Here is a 19,808-nt window from a genome sequence, read left to right as displayed (position 1 = left end):
ATTGCAGTGCCTTTTTCCATCTGTGCCTTTGAAAACCTCCCTTCAGCTCAGCCCAGGAGTGCTTGCTGATGTTCTGTAAAATCCCAGTTTTGATCAGCAGCCAAGGAGGCAAAGGGCTGTGAAATGAGAATCAGCTGCTGAGGCAGAGGCCTAGGATCTCTGAAGGGCAGGGTGTGCTGCCAGCTGGGTTCAGGTGGCCGGTGAGGTACTGCACAGGACTGACTACACACAGGGCCTGAGAAGCCTGCCTGACCTCTCTAGTGTCAGCCTTCACGCTGCTGCTGGTCGAAAGTTGTGCTATTACCTTTGTATGAAGCACATGAGGCCTCTTTAGACCAAGCACTCACCCACTCAACTGCCCCAGAGCTTTCTGATCTACTCTGGCAGGAGATGGGAGATGTGGACTTGCCCAGCACCGCTCTGGTCAGCTGTTGTAGGGCAGGGCTCAGACTCCCGGCCTCCTGGACACCTTATAAGGTCCACATTCAGTAGGAAGGGAGTTTCGTTGAGCTTCCCTCTGTGGTGGGACTGCTGCTGCTCTCCTCCAGCCATGAGGTATATCCCTTTACCTCAGTGCCTCAGTGAGTACAGCTCAGAGCTGCAGAGTGCAATACAGTTTGCATTTCTGGGCAATTAAATGTCAAAGCAAAGTCAAGATGTTGGCTAGCTGTCAAGCCTGTTTACCACTGTGCCAGACTACAGCACACAGATGGTTATTAAAGGCTGTAGGACAAGACAAAAGCATGGTCAGTACACTCACTGGAGAAGGAGTCATTGCCCCATGGGGCTTTCCACCTGCTTTCTCCTATGTTTGGGCTGGGACTGCTCGAAATCACTGTTTATGCAGTTAATCGGGTTTAAATTGAACTCCAAACAAAATAATCAGATTTAAAGACTTAATGCAATAATGAGATGGAGGAGCCACAGAGGCAGTTTGAGTGGGAAGGCAGAAACTGGATGGAAGGGAGATGAAGCGCAGTTTTAAGGCAGAAGGCGTAAGATCTGCAGTGTGCAGCTTCCTGGGTATTGGGGAAAGGCAGGACTACGTGTGCTGCCTGGATGACTGCGTAGGGGAAGAGGCTTGGTGCTCACACACAGCAGTGGCCTAGCATCCCTGTGCTCTCCTGCTGCCTGTACCCCAAAAAGCGGGTGCACTGATCCCCTGGCAGCTTGATCTGCAGGCTGCTCATCTTGTTTGCTTTGCACACCTGTGCATCCATACTACAGGCAGATCTGTTCTGATTTGTTCTCTACAGGACACAGATCTTGGCCCATGAGATCACAATTAGAGTCTTTGCTTACATGTTTTTCCATGCACCGTGGAAAAAAATGGCATCTAAGGAGACAGGGTTTACCTGGGGGGACTTTCCTCACCCTTTACAGGCATGTTCCCCCAGAGTTTTTCAGTGTAAGAATGCAGTGGTAGTTTGTGCTGTTCCAACCTCACCAGACCCAAACCTTTCACTGTTACTGACCTGATTGGAAGTGGTTTAAAGCTCCTTGATCTTTTCTGGCAGCCCTTCCCGTGGTGTTTGTTTGTTCTGCATAAGTAAGAGCATTTTGTAGCCATTCCTCAGGAGCTCATTTTCTTCTGGATGGACTCAAGCCCTGTGGCACTTAAGTGGAGCGTGGGCCTGGGGGGTGTTTGCTGGGTGGATGGCAGCAGGTTGCTGCTGCATTGCTTTTTTGTTGTGAAAGATAATGAACCTCCATCCTAATGGCTCTGCCAACAAACCTGAGTCCAGCCTGTGGGAAATGGGCTGTTTGCTGGATGTTTTCATAGTGTACAGGAGGGAGTTAAGGAATTCTGCAAGAAATACAAGAGGATCTTGCCAGGAAAATGCAGACCAAAATTGGAGAGGTTTGTCTCAGGGAGGATGCAGCCCTGGTGATTGACTCATGCTTTTGCAGCAGTGAGTTGTAAAAGAAACTGTGAGGAGGATGGTTTTGCTGCTTCATGTATAGGATTAACACTGGCCATGACACCATCACTGTTTGACACGCTGCTCTTCATGTCATGGGCACGTGGGAGTCCTTGGGAACAGCTGACAAGCTTGCCCATAGCTTGATGTTCCCTGAGCATTATGCAGAGGCCTGCTTTGATGTTTGCCATCAAGCAGAGAGACTGCCTCTCTGTCTCTAAAGCTTTGGTGGCAGTTCATAGCACCCCCCAGCCTTTCCCACAACCAGCATTGCATTTGCCACATGGCTTGAATGAGCCTTTTCCCTCCCGTTTATGAAAACGGGGCCTTGCCTTGATGTATGCCTGGCCTGCCAAGCTCACAGGACAGCAACAGTCACATCTTGATCACACAGTGATTGTACCTCTAATCCTGTGATGGATGTGTGGCCTTCAGTTCCGTAAGAGGTTCTGATACCTCTCCTGAGGCCTTCCATTAGCTTGTGGGATGAGCACAGAAGCACCTTCTCTTGAAGGGGATTACTGGTGCAGTCCTGTACATCCCAAAGTAGTTTTCTCAGAGAATGGAGGCTGCTCTTGGTCACAGCAGTGTTGTGGGTTCTATGGCCAGGCTTTCACCTTTCAGCAACTTCTGCTCTTGTAAGTTAGTTTTGAGTATCTCAGGTTCTGTCTGTGCTGAGTAGTGGGGATTTTCTTTGGTGAGACAGCAACAGCCAGAGGATTTGTTTCTTCTTCATGGAGAAAGTAAGTGATGTTTGGCCCAGTCCTCCAGCCAACATGAGGCCAAGCAAGAGCACTTCTGTTAAGGATAACACCATGTGTCAGCAAGCTATTGCCTGGGGAGCTGCCATGACCCACTCTTCCCTGCACACAGCACAGAGTGGAGAACATAATGGATGCAACGCCAGCACGCTCCTTTATCACTCACTAAAATACTGGGTTTAAGCCCATTTCTCCCGGTTCTCCTACTTTTGCAGCATGCCTGAAAGCTCCTAAAGAGAGCCCATGCTCTCCCAGGGTTCATTCCCCCTGAGCCATTTGCCTTTTTTTCTTGTTCTGCCTCCTTCACTGCTCCCTATTTAATTCCAGGCCTCTTGTCCCTCTGATGTGCACTGGTTTGTCCCTGGAGCTATCTGCTTGGGAATTTACCTCTGTGTCACTTCACTGGCCCAGCATTCCTTTGAGATGTGGGGCTCTACTGCTGCTGGGAGGATGATTTAGAGACATGACCACTGCCTCTCAGAGGACAGCACTTGGGATAACAGGCCAATGTCAAGAGGAGACTACAGGAGCTCAGGACACAAGTTGAGCACCTAACACCTGTTCCCTTACATCTTCTGCACAGTGGGAAGGGGAATCCAGGGCTCAGAGTCGTATTCAGAGCAAAGGGAAAGTGCCACAAGAAGCAGTGATCTAAGGAGGGGTCAGCTGCCCTAGAGGTGAGCTGCTAAGCGGCGTTCTCAGGAAATGCAGTGGCTGGTTCTGTTAATTGCCTTTCTCTTTAATGAAGGCTGTGCCATTCGTTTATTGCTTTTAAAAACAACAATAATGCTATTTCAGTGGTTGCCCAAGAAGTGGAAAATTTCATCTGATGAGCCAGTTGCTTCTGACCTGCAGACTGCTCCTCTAGAAGCTGAACTCTGTGCTTGCTGAGGCTGGTTGTAACTAGGTTGTTTGTCTTGATGACCTTGCACTGCCAAATGTTATCACTCTCAGTATTTGCTGTGCAGTGACTTCCTTGATGGCTGTGCAGCAGACCAGTGGGTAACTGTCAATAAGGCATCTCTCTCTGTTTCCCTCCTGGGTACTCGTTTAGAGCTGGTTCTACACTGGTACAGGTAGCAAAGGAAAGCAGCATGAACAGCAGCTCTAGGTGACATGCATCTCACTTTCCAAGGGACCAAGAAGCCAAATTGTTGCAGTTTCCCTTCAGCACAGCCTCATCTTCTGGTTATTTTTACTTAGTAGTCTGTCTCCAATGTGTCGTGCCCTTTGTCATCTCTTGGGAAAGGAAATCTGTGGCTTGGTCCAGGACAGGCCTGATTCCAGCAGACAGCCCCACGGACGTTAGGAGGTCAACAAACGTACTCTAAAACTTTCCTCTGACTGATTTCTGTCCAAGGAAGACCTTTGCCACCTGGGCTCATCCCCAATCTGCTGATCTCAAGCAGGAGGCCACAGTGCAGCTCTGTTCTGTCATTTGAGAGCTCCTACAGACACAGCACAGAGCCGCACTCAGGGCAATGAGCCGAAGCCCTGGGCATGCTAACAGGGCTGTGGTGTGATGCTGAGCCCTGCTGCTTGCTATCGTGCTCAGCTCTCACCTGGAGATTCTGACACCACTGTTTGGCCAAAGGATCCCTGTGCAAGGACCATGCATGCTGTCCTGCTCCTCTGTGATTCTCTTCTCTTGGCACGAGGGCACCCAGAGCTCTCAGCAACCTGGACACGTTCCCATCTCCTCTCCTGTTTCCGGATGTCTGTAATTGGATTCAGCTCTGCCCGTTTCATCTCGCTGCCCGTGCTCACAGCAGCTGCGGGCGGAAGCCGTGCCCGGTGGCAATGCCCCTCTGCAGATGAGGAGAGGAGGCAGCCCAGGGCATGGGGATGCGTGCTGACCCCCCCCAGCTCCTCCAGCTAGGAGGGAAATGGGCTCTAGTCTCTAGTGGGTGTGAGCCCCAGAGGAGCAGGGCATGGCCCAGGCACTGTGTGTTGTGCAGTGGAAGCCCATGGAACAGCCTTGGTGGACACAGTGACAGTGCTCACAAGGCTGCCCTTTGCCACAGAGGGGTTTGTTCCACCTCCTCCAAGGGCTGAGCAACAGCAAGAGGTGCTTAAACTTCCTTTTCCACAAATAGAGGAAGAGCGTGTGCAAGATCATAAAATCATGGAATCCCAGCATGGTGGGGGTGGGAAGGGCCCTGCAGAGCTCATCCAGCCCAACCCCCTGCTAAAGCACGTTCCCTCCATCAGGGGGCACAGGAACGTGTCCAGGTGGGTTTGGAAACCGCCTGAGAAGGAGCCTCCACACCCTCCCTGGGCAGCCTGGGCCAGGGCTCCCTCACCTCAGCAACAAAGGAGTTTCCAATGGAACTTCCTGTGTTCCAGCTTGTGCCCGTTAGCTCTTGTCCTGTCATTTAAGCTGGTGTGTTCCCATCTCCTCTGGGTGTAGTTGTGTGCAACTTCTGCCTGTAAATTACATCTCTAGCAAAGAGGCAGCCCATGTGCCTGGACACATGGCTGTAAGTGCTGGTCTGGGGCAGCTACAGCCATTTCCACACTCTCATAGAATCACAGAATGGTGAGGCTGGGAAGGGCCCTCCAGAGCTCATCCAGCCTCCTGACAAAGCAGGTTCCCCTCCATCAAGGGATACAGGAATGTTCAGGTGGGTTTTGAAAGCCTCCAGAGAAGGAGCCTCCACACCTTGTCAGAGCACTGCATGTTGCTGAACCTGCCTTGCAGGGGAGGGCAGGGAGCCTGGAGCAGCCATTGCTCAGATGTGAGCTGTCCTCTGCCCCTCATCGGCCTCATTCATCTCCAGAAGCAGCACTGACACACAGTAAATGAGCCCTGTGCTTCCAGAGCAGTGTGGGAATGCCACAGGCACACAGTAGCAGGTGTGGATCAGTGTGCTCCCAGCTGGGTTACAGGGGACAGCAATCAGCCATTGCACTCCTCAGCAGCAGTCATTACAGGGAGCTACGTGCTGCTGTTGCTTGATGGGCTGGCTTGCACCAGGATCCTCAGTTCCAGCCAAAGCATCTCTGCATCCTCCCATCAGCCTCATTACATCCCACACAGAGCCACGTGTCACACTGGTGTCTGCATCCATCATGTCTGCTCATCACCTCAGCCCAAAGAGCACTTCCTTAGCACACACCTGTGAGGCTGGAAATGAGCCCAATCCCATGTTGTGTCCCTGGGAGCTGTTTAACTGTGTGTGGGAGGATCTCCAGAGCACTGATGAACGGTGATGGTGGTCCTGTCCTTGGCAGAGCCCTCGCTGTTGGGGCAGTCAGGCTGTGCAGATGCCTGAAGTCAGCCTTATGTCAAGCCTTGAGCATCACTAATGCAGACAGGAGGGGAACTCTCTTCCCTGAGCTCTCATCTTGGCCTCCAGCAGCGACAGGGTTCGTGTATCTGATGAAGACAGTGAACAAAGACTGCTTTTAGTTGATGCCTTCTTTCCAATTGCTTTACAAATTCAGTGCCATCTCACAGCAAAGATGTGTAGCTTTGCCCTTTGTGTCTGTTCTGGGCTACTTCAGACTTGCTGGGGATGGTGATTGTCAATTGTAGAAGCAGCAAAGTGACCCAGAGTTGCAGAGGCACCGATAAAAACACAAGGGCCAGTGTGCAGCTTCACCACCCTTCACTGTTGGCAAGATACTGCTCCTGAGAGCACTGATGCCAAAAGACGGACCTTAGATCTACAGCAGGCCTGGCTGTGCCAATTTCGCCCTGTGAGTGCTCCAGAGGGGAAGAGATGTGTCCAGAGGGTCTCATTTGGGCCTCAACTAGCTGTAGGCTTTAGAACTGGGAGCTCAGTTTCTGCTGCCTGCCACACCCTGAGCTGCCCCATGAGGGACAATGGGGAGGAATTTATTCCAGTCTCACTTGCATGAACCAGTCACTAGCAAAGCTGATGGCCTTGACAGCCTTCAGATCCCAGAGGAAGCCAGACTCAATCAGTATCACAGAATCATTAGAGCTACAAAAGCCCTTTAAGCTCATGGAGTCCAACCCCTCCCCTCACCCTGCCCAACCCACCACTAACCCATGGCCCTCAGCTCCACAGCTTTGCAATAGCTCCAGGGATGGGGACTCCCCTCCTCCCTGGGCAGACCAGGACATGGGAATGGCTCAGCTCAGAAACAGTCTGCAGTGAAGACAGCAGCACAGATTTTGCAATACTCTCAACCTGCATTTCCACCCTGAGGTCTGTGTGCTGCAGGACCTGGGCTGCTCTCAGGGACACAGCCTGGAAGATGCACTCCAGGAACACACCTAATACAGTGCAGCTAGAGCAGGTCCAGGCAACAGTGAGTCCAAAGTGTCTCTCCCCCTGCAATATAGAGAGAGTGGACCTCAGCATCAAGTCACTCTGCAGACCCACACCAATCAGCTCACAATATCTGGCCTTTTAAAAATAGTTTCTCACCTTTACCTTGTTTCCCAAGCTCTGTGTGCCTGTGGGCAGGCAGCAGACCTTTGCTTAGGTCATGTTTTTCTCAGCATCTCTGCAATAGAGCTGGCGCTTCAGTCTCTGATTTCAAAGGGATATGTGTTAGGTTTTGCCAGTGAAAAGCTAACATGATTTGTTGTTGAGTGTTAATGAAGCAAAACAGGAATTAATTGGACAATATCAAAGGGTTATTATTAGGCTCTTACGTTTCTTCTCCCTAAAAATCAAATCAAGGACTATATCCTATATGAAAGCAAAGACAGAGCACCTTCAACACTTCCTCACAGCAAGGAGCTGTCAGCAAGGAGCAGCCCAGGACATCACATAGCTCTTGTATTTGTTTACAAGGACTAGAGACAGGCAGGCATGTTGCCACACATTAACTGATCCACACCTGTGTGCAAAACTGGCCCTTGTCAGGCTGTGAGAAATCAATATGGGCAAGAAGGCCAATGGCATCATGGGGGGCATCAAGAAGAGTGTGGGCAGCAAGTCGAGGGAGGTTCTGCTCCCCCTCTACTCTGCCCTGGTGAGACCTCATCTGGAGTCCTGTGTCCTGTTCTGGGCTCCTCAGTTCAAAAGAGACAGGGCTGGAGAGAGGCCAGTGCAGGGCCACCAAGATGGTCAGGGGACTGGAGCATCTTCCTTATGAGGAAAGACTGCAGGAACTGCAGCTGTTCAGCCTGGAGGAGACTGCAGGGCAATCTCATTAATATTTAAAAATATCTAAGTGGTGGGTGTCAGGAAGTTGGGGCAGCACTTTTTTTCTGTTACATCCAGTGATGTAACATTTAAACATAATAGAAATGATGTTCCATTTAAACATAAGGAAAAATTTCTTTCACTGTTGAGGTGAGGGAGCCCTGGCCCAGGCTGCCCAGGGAGGGTGTGGAGGCTCCTTCTTCAGAGGTTTCCAAACCTGCCTGGACACATCCCTGTGCCCCCTGATGGAAGGGAGGCTACTTTAGCAAGGGGTTGAGCTGGATGAGCTCTGCAGGGCCCTTCCAACCCCACTGTTCTGGGATTCTAAGCTCAGCAGGAATTCAGCATTGCCCACAGCAAGGCTGGGAGGAGGCAAAGCAGCCTGCCTGCCTGAGGCCAGGGCATCCCAGAGACACGTAGGAAGCAATGAAAGGGTTTTTAGCAAGGTCACACTTGAAAAGAATATATCCTTGTTTCATTTCCAGGCTGGAGGCTTTGAATCACTTCTGCCTGCTGAGGAAATACACTACCCCAGTGTCTGTGTGAACAAAGGCAGCAGCCGGGGCCATCTGTGCACCCCAGTGACAGCACATCAGGGCTCAGGGGATTGAGCTCTGGCTGATTGTTGCCATCATGATCTCCCAGGGAGCACAGGGGAGAGGATGTGGTAGGATGGGGATCCTGAGGAGGCAAGCAATCCCACAGCCACAGCCTGGGGCCTATGAAGGGGTGCAGACACTTGCAGTGCCACAGCAGGCAGCCACCCTGGGCACAGCCAGGCTCCCAGGGGCACCTGTGTCTGCAGCAGCCAAGCTGAGCTCCTAGGGCTTTGCCCTCCATGGAAACATCCCAGGTGCTACTCCTGGGGACTCAGACGTGCCCAGCCCTCCCCAAACCCACCAAACACCCATAACCCTGCAGCAGCTCCTTATTGTGTGTCCATGGGCAAGATTTCACTTTGATAGGCAATGACTTGGGATGAGCAGGAATAAATAAGAACAACCTGGCTGAGCTGATAAGGGCTTCAGCTCTGACACTGCTGGGAGCAGCAGTGATTGCTGCATTTTGCTGTTCTGTTATCAACACTAACATAAAATAAGTGGCTTTAGCAAAATCCTACCAGCTGACAAGCAGCAGTCCTGCTTTGGGGCTTGGCCTGGGGCAAAATCTACTGCATTGCCACCCCCAGCTAGTGGGAGGGCTGCAGATAGCCAGCCTGCCTGGTAGAAGGGACATGAGGTTTCCCTCCCAGCTGAATTCTGCACTGCCTCCATCCTGTCCTGGTCCACAGTCCCTTCTGGAGAGGGGCTTCCTCCTGCCAGCTTTGGGTGGCACAGGTGAAGCTGCTGTGTTGCTGAACAGGGAAAAGGGTGGGAGATGAGAGAAAGGAGGAGCTGAAGGAGGAAAATTCCCTGTGCACAAAGCAGTCTTGTGTCTCCTGGGCACTGAGCACTCTCAGCACTGCAGGAGGATCAAGGGCTGGGTGCTCTGCTGCTCCACACAGATTGATATAGCCAGGACAGCTTGGACCCAGGGGCATTCCAGATCCACCCATGTCCCTCCCAGTTTGCACTGAAAAGGCTGTAACTCACCCCTGCTCTATCCAGGGCTGGGGATCCTTCTGGGGCTGCAGGTGGGTGTCAGGCCTGTGGAGGTGGGAGCATCCCCATCTCAGGTGTTCTCCCTCCTCGGGCCCTGGCTGGGATCTTCCTGGCATCACAGTGGCACAGAGCTGTGTGCTTCCCCTGGGGGGAGCCAGCAGGCTCTGGGGTCAATAGCAGCAGGTGTAGTGGCATCTCCGCCTCTTCCAGAGACACGGGGGCCCTGGGATGAACTCGGTTGTACGAATGGCCCCAGAGATAGTGCTGTGTGCGGATGCCTGCCCGCTGCGCAGGTGCAGAGGAGCAGCTGCATCACAGAGCCCAGCTGCTCCCTGCATGCAGCTCCTTTCCCAGGGGCTGCTGGATCTTCATGGTTTACATTTTCCCATCCCTTGCTTCCCCTCGTGTCTGGAGCTGTTCCTAGGGCTTCATTTCTAGCCTGCACTTTGCACCAAGGAGCTTTGCTCCCAAACCTGGCTCCTTCTGTGTGTGTGTCTCCTGCTCACAAGCAGTGGAGGCTCTTCAGTCAGTGAAATTATTTGCAGAGAGCACGTCCTTCTCATGGGAAGCCAGGAAAACCTGAGCTGAACTGCTGCCAAAGGCATAACAGCAGCACGGCACAGTGTTTGGGGAGGAAGGTAATTCACAGAATCACAGAATCATTTTGGTTGGAAAAGCCCTTCAAGCTCATGGAGTCCAAGCTCTCCCCTCACCCTGCCCAGCCCACCACTAACCCACGGTCCTCAGCACCTCAGCTCCACAGCTTTGCAATAACCCCAGGGATGGGAACTCCCCCACCTCCCTGGGCAGCCTGGCACAGGGGCTGACAACCCTCTCAGGGAAAAAGTTCTTGCCTCAGCCCCAATCTAAACATCCCTTGGGGCAACTTGAGCTCATTCCCTCTTGTCCTGTCATTCATTACTTGGGAGAAGAGACAAACTCTGACCTCACCACAGCCTCCTGTCAGGGAGTTGGAGAGTCCTCGTGTCTCCCCTCAGCCTCCTCTTCTCCAGGCTGAACACCTCCATTCCCTCAGCTGCTCCCCATCACACTTGTTCTCCAGCCCCTTCACCAGCTCCAGTGCCTACAGTTTTTAGCAGTCAGCCCATAGCAGAGATGCCAAGCCAAGTGAGTGATTGTCAGGTGGGCAAAGGAGGAGCAAGGAGCAGGGTGAGGACACGATTTCATTTTGGCATTTATGCTTACTGAGTGCAGGCTTACGGAGGAGCCTCTCCAGGGCTCCTTTGCAGCACAGGGCACAGCCAGCCCTCCATGGTAGCCCATCTCCCAGGATGACCAGCCCCTGCAGGACCTCAGGACATGGCACTGCCCACTCTTGTCTCCTCTCACCCCACTGTGCAGGTTCGAGTCTCAAGGGGCAGGTTCAGCCCAGGCTGCAGCTCCAGGCAAAGCTCCCAGTTTCTCTTCTCAGAGACAGTGTTGAATCCAGAAGTCAGGTTCTTGTGACTGGAGCCGAAAGCCCATTAGCAGCAGTTCAGCTTCATCAACTTCCTGACTGAAAGCAAGCTTTAATTAAACATCCCATTTTAATTAGTCAGGCATCACATACAGCAAGCTCACCTCAAGATTCAAGGGCTGTAGGTCCTATGTTTTAATTAAAAGAAGCACATGACTTCAGCATCTGTGGCAGCTCCACATCCTTTCAAGGATAGAATCATGGAATGGTTTGGATTGGAAATGATCTTAAAGCTCATCTTGTTCCAGCCCCTGTGCCATGGGCAGGGATACTTTCTACCAGACCAGGCTGCTCCAAGCCCCACCCAACACTTCCAGGGAGGAGGCAGCCACAGCCTCTGTGTGCAGCCTGTGCCAGGGCCTCACCACTAAACAAACAGAACAGCTGAGATCAGCATCTTTTCCTGTTGAAGTTTATTCCCCTTCTTTTTTTACCTCCATAAGGTGACATATGGAGCAGAGGAACTGGTTGGACGATGTCTTGATTGGAAGAAGATATGGGCTTGTTGCAACACTCAGGATGTCAGAGCAGGTGGAGGGCTCTCAGTGTAAGGCTGAGAGCTGTTTTTAGGTCAGGTTACAATCCTGGAGTGACAGGGAGCCCCTGATCAATCTGTGACAGGTAAGGAGGTGCAGTCTCCTGAAATCTTAGGTGCAAATGGCCTTTGAAGCTGGCATAGCCTGCAGCAGCCCAGAGGAGGTGGCTTTCACAGGGTGAGAGAGCTATGGCTCTTTGCTGCAGGACCTTGGGGATGGTAAAATCTTCCATATGTTGATCCATGAAGAGACAGGAGAGTTCTATGGAAGAGCAATCTGAGAGGGTTTTACAGCCTGCACAAAAGCCATGCCAAACTCTTAAGGTTCCTGAGCTGAAATGTGTTGGACCTCCAAAAGTAACAGGCCCAGCTCCCTCCTCACCTCAGGGTAGATCCAGAGGAGCTGCATTGCTGGCAGCTGGGTCATACAGGAGGAGAACCAGACCAGCTCCATCTGAGAGATGATGGAGAGTTTAAAATGGTGCTTTTCTCTGCTTCTTGGAGCCTGCTCAGCCCTACTGAGGCACCAGCTTTCTGCACCAAGTGCTCTCATCCCTGCTCTGGGAGAATCAGAGTGATAGAAATCCCTTTGTCAGCTGTGCCAGAGAGGGAGGGTTACAGAGCTATTAGTGAGCACAAAGAGGGGATGGATTCTCTCCTAAGTGCTCTGGGGACAGAGATTTAAATGCTCAGCTCTCATTAATGCTAATGTGAATTACAGAGGTCTCTTCTTACTGCCTTGAAAAAAGAGCATTGAAAAAGAGGCCAGCTTGCTGCAAAGGACAAATTCACTTGGTTTTTAGACAGCTGTAAATGGGATTTTTCTCCATTTCACACATTAATTCCCCTGTCTTTGCTGGCTGAGTAGGGGGACACTCTGCTTTGGGCCAGCATGGCAAGCTGGCTGGCCCACTGCACACTGCAAGATGCTGGGTCACCATCCACCACCCCCTTCTCTGCAAAGGGGGAACAGTGGTCCCCAGACTGGGGTTCCGAGCCCCAAGAGGCCCCAAAGATTTTGCTTCCACATGGAGATGCCAAGTGGAGTATTTCAGATTTTCACAGGAGGGGAAATCCCTCCAGGCTGTGCCAGAAATATTATCTGCATCTTATTTCCTGCAATCTGGAGGCAAGGCTTGGGGTCCTGACTCCTTGCTCCCAAGCCCCCATCTCCTGCTCCCTCCACGTAGGTCACACACTTGTGGGAAACCTGTGCCTCTGCCTTCTGGGTCTGGTGATTAAAACCCTTCTCCAAGGTGACAGACTGGGTTTGCTCCAAGGGTCGTGGAAGGTACCTGTAGAATTTACAGACCCAATCCCTCATTTAATTTCTCTCTGCAGCCTCTGACATATTAACATTACAAAGGAAGCCAGGAGGACTTTGTTTTTCTGTGGCACAGGGTTGTGAATCCTGTCTCTGCCCTCTGCACATACACTTGACATTCCCTTACATGCTCTGCTGTCAGACAGCATTAATTAACCTTGCTTAATGGGCTGGCTGGGATGGCCAGGAGATGACTCTTGCCATAAGAGTCTGGGCAGATGTTTGTTTCAAAGGAGATGTGTCCAGGAATGTGTCTCCTCTCTGGGAGGGGCTCAGCGTGATGGGGATCCTTCCTGGAACTGGGCACAGAGCCCATGCTGATGGGAAACCAAACCTGTGAGCTCCCGTGTCCAGTGAGGAGCCTGTGGCCACCCTTACATAGGAACTGGCATCTGCAGCTTTGCACAGGCAGTGCTGGCTCTCACTCTGAATCACTGTGAGCTGGGCACAGTGGTGTTAGCACCCCATTCTCCATGTCAGGGACAAGGATGGGGCAGGGTGTGCACTTCACCAACCTTGCCATTGTGTCAAAATATAGTTTCCTGACTAGTTCATGCCCCTTACCTGCAGGCATTGGTGGTCTTGAGAACAGCTGGGGCTGAGCAGGGAAGTGCAGCATAAGAGGGAGGGTAAGGATGCTCTGAAAGTGATGGACTGTCTTTTTGCTGTTGTGGACAGGCCCAGAGCTTGCTGTGCCAGTGTGCTGGGAGTCTGGGGGTGTCAGGGGGGAAGGAGCTGCATGTGAACAGTACACACTGGCATTGCAGAGCTCTTCTTCGATTTTATGTGTACATGTAAAATGCTTTCCCCTTAGGGAAGCCTCAGAAGAGTGATCACAGAGACACAGAATGTTAAGAGTTGGAAGGAACCTCAAAAGATCATCCAGTGCAACCCCCCTGCCAGAGCAGGGCCACCTAGAGTAGGTCACACAGAAACTCGTCCAGGTGGGTTTGGAATGTCTGCAGAGAAGGAGCCTCCACAACCCATCTGGGCAGCCTGTGCCAGGGCTCCCTCACCCTCACAGGGAAGCAATTCTTCCTATGTTTCTTTGGAACCTCTTATATTCCAGCTTGTACCCATTGCCCCTTGTCCTGTCATTGGCCATCACTGAGAACAGCCTGGCTCCATCCTCCTGACACCTGCCCCTTATGTATTTATAGACATTAATGAGTGATACTGATATAAAGATCCTCTTTCTGAAATGTATGTCGATAGGGGAAAAAAAGCTTTCCAAAGTCTTTATTAAAGGGAAAAACCCACCATGCTGCAATTTTTTAGGATCCCAGCATGGTGGGGGTGGGAAGGGACCTCCAGAGTTCACCCAGCCCAGCCCCTGCTAAAGCAGGTTCCCCTCCATCACAGGAACATGTCCAGGCTGGTTTGGAAACCTCCTGAGAAGGAGCATCCACACCCTCCCTGGGCAGCCTGGGCCAGGGCTCCCTCACCTCAACACCAAACAAGTTTCTCCTTGTATTTAAGTGGAACTTTTTGTGTTCCAGCTTACATCCATTACCCCTCGTCCTGGCACTGGACACTACAGAAGTGTTGCCCAATCCTGCTGACACTCACCCTTAGTATTTATAAGTGTCCCCTCAGCCTTCTCTTCTCCAGGCTGAACAGCCCCACATCCCGCAGCCTTTCCTCATAAGGAAGATGCTCCAGTCCATTCATCATCTTGGTGGCCCTGTGCTGGCCTCTCTCCAGCAGTTCCCTGTCCCTTTTGAGCTGAGGAGCCCAGAACATGACACAGGACTCCAGATGAGGCTTCACCAGGGCAGAGTAAGCAATTTTGATGAGGAGCTTTTAAACACAACAAATTCCTGCTGGTTTTCTCTGTTAATTACCTGCATTATTGAAGTCCAAGGCCCCACGGTGCTCATTTCTCAGCAAACCACCTTGCTGGGCTTCAGACATCTTCCTAAGTCTGGGAGGCCTGGAGCCTTGCGTGCGCTGGAGAGGGTGAGTGTGGGACAGGGCAGTGGGAGCTTTGCAGGGGCACAGTGGAGAGGCTGAGGCAGGGCTGGGCTGGCATAGAATCATAGAATCTGGCATCTGTCTGTGCTTCTGTGATTGTGTCCCTTTGGTGTGTGGGGCTACCGTGGGGAGCAACTCGGGCTCTGGCCCTGGCTCTCCTCCAGCCCTGGCTTGGAGAGCGGAGGGAGGGGAGATGAGGAGACCTGCTGAGCTGACTTAGCAATCCCATTTTTGTGAGAGATGTATTCACTGATTAGCTCCACATCATAATGACTCCAGAGTGATAAACGACAAAGGAAATGCAGGAATCACTCAGGTTACATTAACATCTCCAGGGGAAGCAGCAGTGGGGTCGTTTTCTGGGCCATTAAATGGTCACCCTTCCTTTGCCACCTCGGATCTTCCATAGCAATTCTAGTTTTCCTTGATTTCAGCCCAGCACCATCTCAGCAGGTGCTGTGCTCCAGCAACCTCACCTCCCTCAGCACCATCCCCCCCTTCCCCATCCCAACTCCTGCCCCTCCTCACTCTGCTCTCTGAGGGAGCATGGCATGGCAGGGCAGGTGCCAGCTCAGTGCCAATGTCCTGATCACAGGAGGGATGGTCACATTAGTTTTTTTGGAGGCTTGGGGACATCAAGCATCTTCTGGGCTCCCTTCTGTGTCTGCTGCAAAGAACCTGCACAGTGTTTGCTGGCATTTTACAGCCCACAAAAGAGGCAAAGTCTCTCCAAGGGGCAAATTGTCGTGCGTGATCTGCCCAGCTCTTGAGATAATAACTCTTCACTGAAATCACAGCAAAAGAGGAAGCATTAATGTTTGGAAAGTGCCATGCAAATGCAAAAGCACGAGCCATCGTCATTATTATTGCCATGTCATGCTGCTCAGCTCAGCACAGGCTGGAGCAGGATGGGGTGTGCGCTCCCGCCCCAGCACCAGAGCAGGGAGGAGCAGTCAGATTTTGGTGTAGTGATGAGGGACCCTGATGTACCTGAGCTTTCAGAAGGGATTGGGAGATTTTCAGTCTGATTTGGGTGGCCTGACCTGTGCCCTTTTGCTGATCATCCTCAGCAGCCATGGGTCAGGTGTCTGGCTCCCTAGAGAGCACAGATCCAGAGGAGGCAGTGACAGGTTCACTTTGAGACCCAGGGTGGATGTTGCTTGTCCCTCATCATTGAGGGAAGCCTGGGGAGGAGGTGAAGGCATGAGTGATGATGGCTAACCGTCCTTTTCCTCTGCTTGCATTTGGGGCAGCAGGGGCAGAAGGACACCTCAGTGTGTTGCTGAAGGCTGCACACCCCAGGAAGGCAGTGCTGGGCTGCAGTCCAGCCCCAGCCCCAGTCACACACACATCAGCTCCTCCCGCACAAGAACGAGTCCAGGATATGGAGATGACCTCTCTCTTTCTCTCCCTGCAGAGCCAGCTTTCCCAGGCCCTGAACGGGTTGTCAGACAGAGCCAAGGAAGCAAAAGAGTTCCTGGTCCAGCTCCGCAATATGGTGCAGCAGATCCAGGTACTGTGTCTCATGGCTGAGAAGCAGCCCCTTCCCACCAGGATGAGCTGCTCTCTGCAATCCTCTGTCCCATCTCCCCACCTTGGTTTCATGGGTGCTCTCCCAAAGGAGCCTACACCTGACTTTTCACATTACCCTCCTGCAGCCTTCCTCAAAAACTGCTGTTCCCAAGCTGCCTGTATCATAGAGGGAACAGCAGAGCCCAGCCATGTCTGCCAAAGGTAGATCCAAGGATGAGAGCAAACTTGTTCTTCACCTGCCACCACCACATTTGCCACAAGCCAAGGGCTTAAGCGTCCCACATGCTAATACAATGGGTTTGTGAGTTGCAGTGGTGCAGCTGCAAGGATAAAATTGGCCCAGGTGGGATCATTAAAGAAAATCAGGTTTCCCAACTGAAATGCAGACGTGCCCCAGGCTGTGATGATCTGATCTGACCTCCTCTGCTCTGCCCCACAGGAGAACAGTGTGGAGTTTGAGGCCTGTCTGGTGGCCCAGTGTGATGCCCTCATCGACGCCCTCAACAGAAGGAAAGCTCAGCTGCTGTCCCGGGTCAACAAGGAGCATGAGCACAAGCTGAAGGTGAGCCCTTACCCACTGACTAAGGTGGTCAGAAGGCTTTGTACAGGCTAGGCACCAGATGGGCATGAGGGCTGAGATGCTCTTTGTTGGGATAAAGCTGCAGCAGGAACAGGGAGGTCACTGGAGAGACCCTCTTCTTGCTTTTCACATTGTCGATGTCCCGTGTTGCTTCCAAACTACTAGCATGGTCCTGCAGGATGCTGAGTGCCTGTAACTTCTGCTGGCTTCAGCTTCTGGGACACCTGATGTCATGGGATGCCACTTTTGTCACCAGGCAGGAAGAATTGCTCAGTTTTCACTGTTTACTGAGCACCTCATGGCCTCAGGGTGGTGGCTGCACTGGGAGGTGAATTGGTGGCATTAGGGGAGTTGAGGTGCAGATCTCAACCTGAGCATTGAGATCAGCTGTGAAAAGGGGCTCCTGGCTTGTATTATTCCTGCAGTCAGTGGACTGTGTCTTTTCAGCTGTTTTGGAGCTGAGAAGGGAAGCAAAGGGCCAAATCTCCCCTGGGAGCTGTGAGGAGAGTATAGCAGTGCCCAGGATCTGTTGGACAAGGCATCTACACCCTGGTCATCACTGATAGGGACCAGTTGAGGCAGTTCACACCAACATCCCTTTGTGCTTCCAGAGTCCCTCTTCCAAGGACCTTTCAGTGTTCTGATAGAAACAACTATGTCTCTTCTCTGACTCATCTTGCATCACCCCTAGTCTTGCCTTGGGCCACCCGGGAGGCTCCTGAAGGGATCCCTGGGCCTGCCTAAAATGAGAGAGGAGGCCACTAGTCTGCAGCCTGCCTGCAGACTGAGGCAGTGTGAGGGCTGGTGAGTTTTTTCCATCAGGAGATGGACAATAGGAGCTTTGTGAGACAGAGCCCATCAGTGGTCAGGGTCCTACAACAAAGCCCAACCCCAAGCAGGCATGCCATGCTGCTTGCCTGGCTCCCAGGCACAGAGAGGACTCCCACTGCCTGGTGGGCTCTCTTTCCCCCTTTAGGGCATGCTTAATTAAGCTCCCACAAAGCCAGGCAGCACAAAGCAATTTCCCTGCTCAGCACAACCCCAAGAGGCCTTTCACTTTTTGGCTGGAGGAAGGGACCCACATCCCACAGCTTGCTCTTACCACATCCTAGCCTGTCCCCTTAACACATGTACATCCCACCTGCACTTCTTACCAGCTGGGCTGTGTCATTAGGCAGGCCCAGCACTTAAAAGAAGAATCAGCTTTTGGCTTTCAGCCCTTGAGCTTCCCTCCCCAAAGGACTGAGCTCTTAGCTCCCCATGCCAGTGTAAGGGAGCTGCAGGGGCAGGAAGGGCTCTGGCAGATGCCCCCTTCCCCAGCAGTGCCCCTGTGTCCCATCCCCCAGGGGAAGGGGCTGCCTGGGTCACGGCTGCATGGGCTGCACCCTCCCAGACAAAGGCAGCAGCTGCAGCTCCATGGAAAAGGAGCAGTGTCCTGCCCAGAGCAGCTGGGACATTCCCCCAGCTGCCTGAGTTTGGGGCTGGTTGAGGGAGGATAACAAAGGCCCCAGCTCTTGCTCAAAGGCCCTGGAGCACTGGAAGTGTTGCAGTGGGAGCAGGAATCCTTCCAGAGTGTTGGGAAGGATGGTGTGCAGGATGTGAGATTGCAGCAGAGGGTTCACCTCCCCACTCCTCCTGCCTGGTGCCAGCCCTGGCACACACTCTGCACCAAATTTGGAGCAATGGTGCGTCCTGCTGCAGGGCCAGGGGGCCACAGTGGTCCCATTTGGACAAGACAATGTTGGCTGCTGGCTTGTGGTGACAGCTTCACCCCTTCCCACAAGAGACCAGTCCAGAGCCTGCTAGGCTGGCCTGCACATCCTCTTGGCACTGCCATGTCCCCAGAGCAAATCAGCTGAGGAGATGAGCAGACAGAGTACTGAGGAGGCTTAGCTGTGCCACCCCAGAGTCCTTTCAGATCCATAGAGTGGCTGTGGTGCCAGCATGGAGCCACGGTGCCCTGGCTGCAGCCCATCTCCCCGTGGCTGCCCCTCCGGCCTGCTGGGAGGTCGGCCATCATGGCACCCTGTGGCACCGTGGGAGCGAGGCCATGGCACAGAGGACAGAGGCTGCTGCTGGCACAAGGCCACAGGCACCTTTCAGCAGAGAGCCCGGGTTCCCATTCCCTGTGGCGCCCGGAGTTCGGCTCCACTTGGCTTTCAGACTGACCTACTTTGGCTTGACACATATTTCATGGAGGCAGGCACAAATCCAGGGCTGGCCTGTGGGCCAACACTAATTACTCCAGAGCGGGGAGGACACATTTCTTACATTTCTCTCCCCCTGCTCTTGGATTCAGATTTAGTACCCAGGCTTTACAAAATAGTATCTGCAGGAGCAGTGGGGCCAGCTGCCTGCTCCACACCTCTCTGTCCTGCTTCTCATTGCTGGCCCTGGGTTTCAAAGGACCAATATGGCCTTCCCCAAGGGAAGATCATAGAATCATAGAATTCTGGGGGTGGGAAGGGCCCTGCAGAGCTCATCCAGCCCAACCCCCTACTAAAGCAGGTTCCCCTCCATCAGGGGGCACAGGAACGTGTCCAGGTGGGTTTGGAAACCTCCTGAGAAGGAGCCTCCACACCCTCCCTGGGCAGCCTGGGCCAGGGCTCCCTCACCTCAACAACAAAGGAGTTTCTCTTTGTGTTTAAGTGGAACTTCTTGTGTTCCAGCTTGTGCCCGTTACCCTTTGTCCTGGCACTGGGCACTACAGGGAAAAAAAGGTATTACCTCATCCTCCTGACACCCACCCTTTGGGTATTTGTGAGTGTTGATGAGGTTGCCCCATCAGCCTTCTCTTCTCCAGGCTGAACAGCCCCACATCCTGCAGCCTTTCCTCATAAGGAAGATGCTCCAGTCTCCTCAGCATCTTGGTGGCCCTGCGCTGGCCTCTCTCCAGCAGTTCCCTGTCTCTCTTGAGCTGGGGAGCCCACAACTGGACACAGGACTCCAGATCAGCGCAGAATAGAGGGGGAGGA

At 52.7% G+C, this 19,808-nt stretch overlaps 1 protein-coding gene across 7 annotated transcripts in view; it reads left to right on the top strand.

The window, feature by feature from the left end:
* TRIM9 (tripartite motif containing 9) overlaps positions 1-19,808 on the top strand; it is a 68,290-nt gene that overhangs the window by 22,546 nt on the left and 25,936 nt on the right. For all 7 annotated transcript variants that reach the window (XM_061997721.1, XM_061997727.1, XM_061997720.1 and 4 more), the window contains exons 2-3: positions 16,138-16,233; positions 16,693-16,815. In XM_061997721.1, coding sequence (XP_061853705.1) covers positions 16,138-16,233; positions 16,693-16,815 — 219 coding nt within the window. The remainder of the gene's footprint in view (positions 1-16,137; positions 16,234-16,692; positions 16,816-19,808) is intronic.

This window comes from Colius striatus, chromosome 6, assembly GCF_028858725.1.
Source record: "Colius striatus isolate bColStr4 chromosome 6, bColStr4.1.hap1, whole genome shotgun sequence".
In the NCBI taxonomy this organism is placed as follows: Eukaryota; Metazoa; Chordata; class Aves; order Coliiformes; family Coliidae; genus Colius; species Colius striatus.
This window is presented reverse-complemented; position numbering and strand designations above follow the sequence as displayed.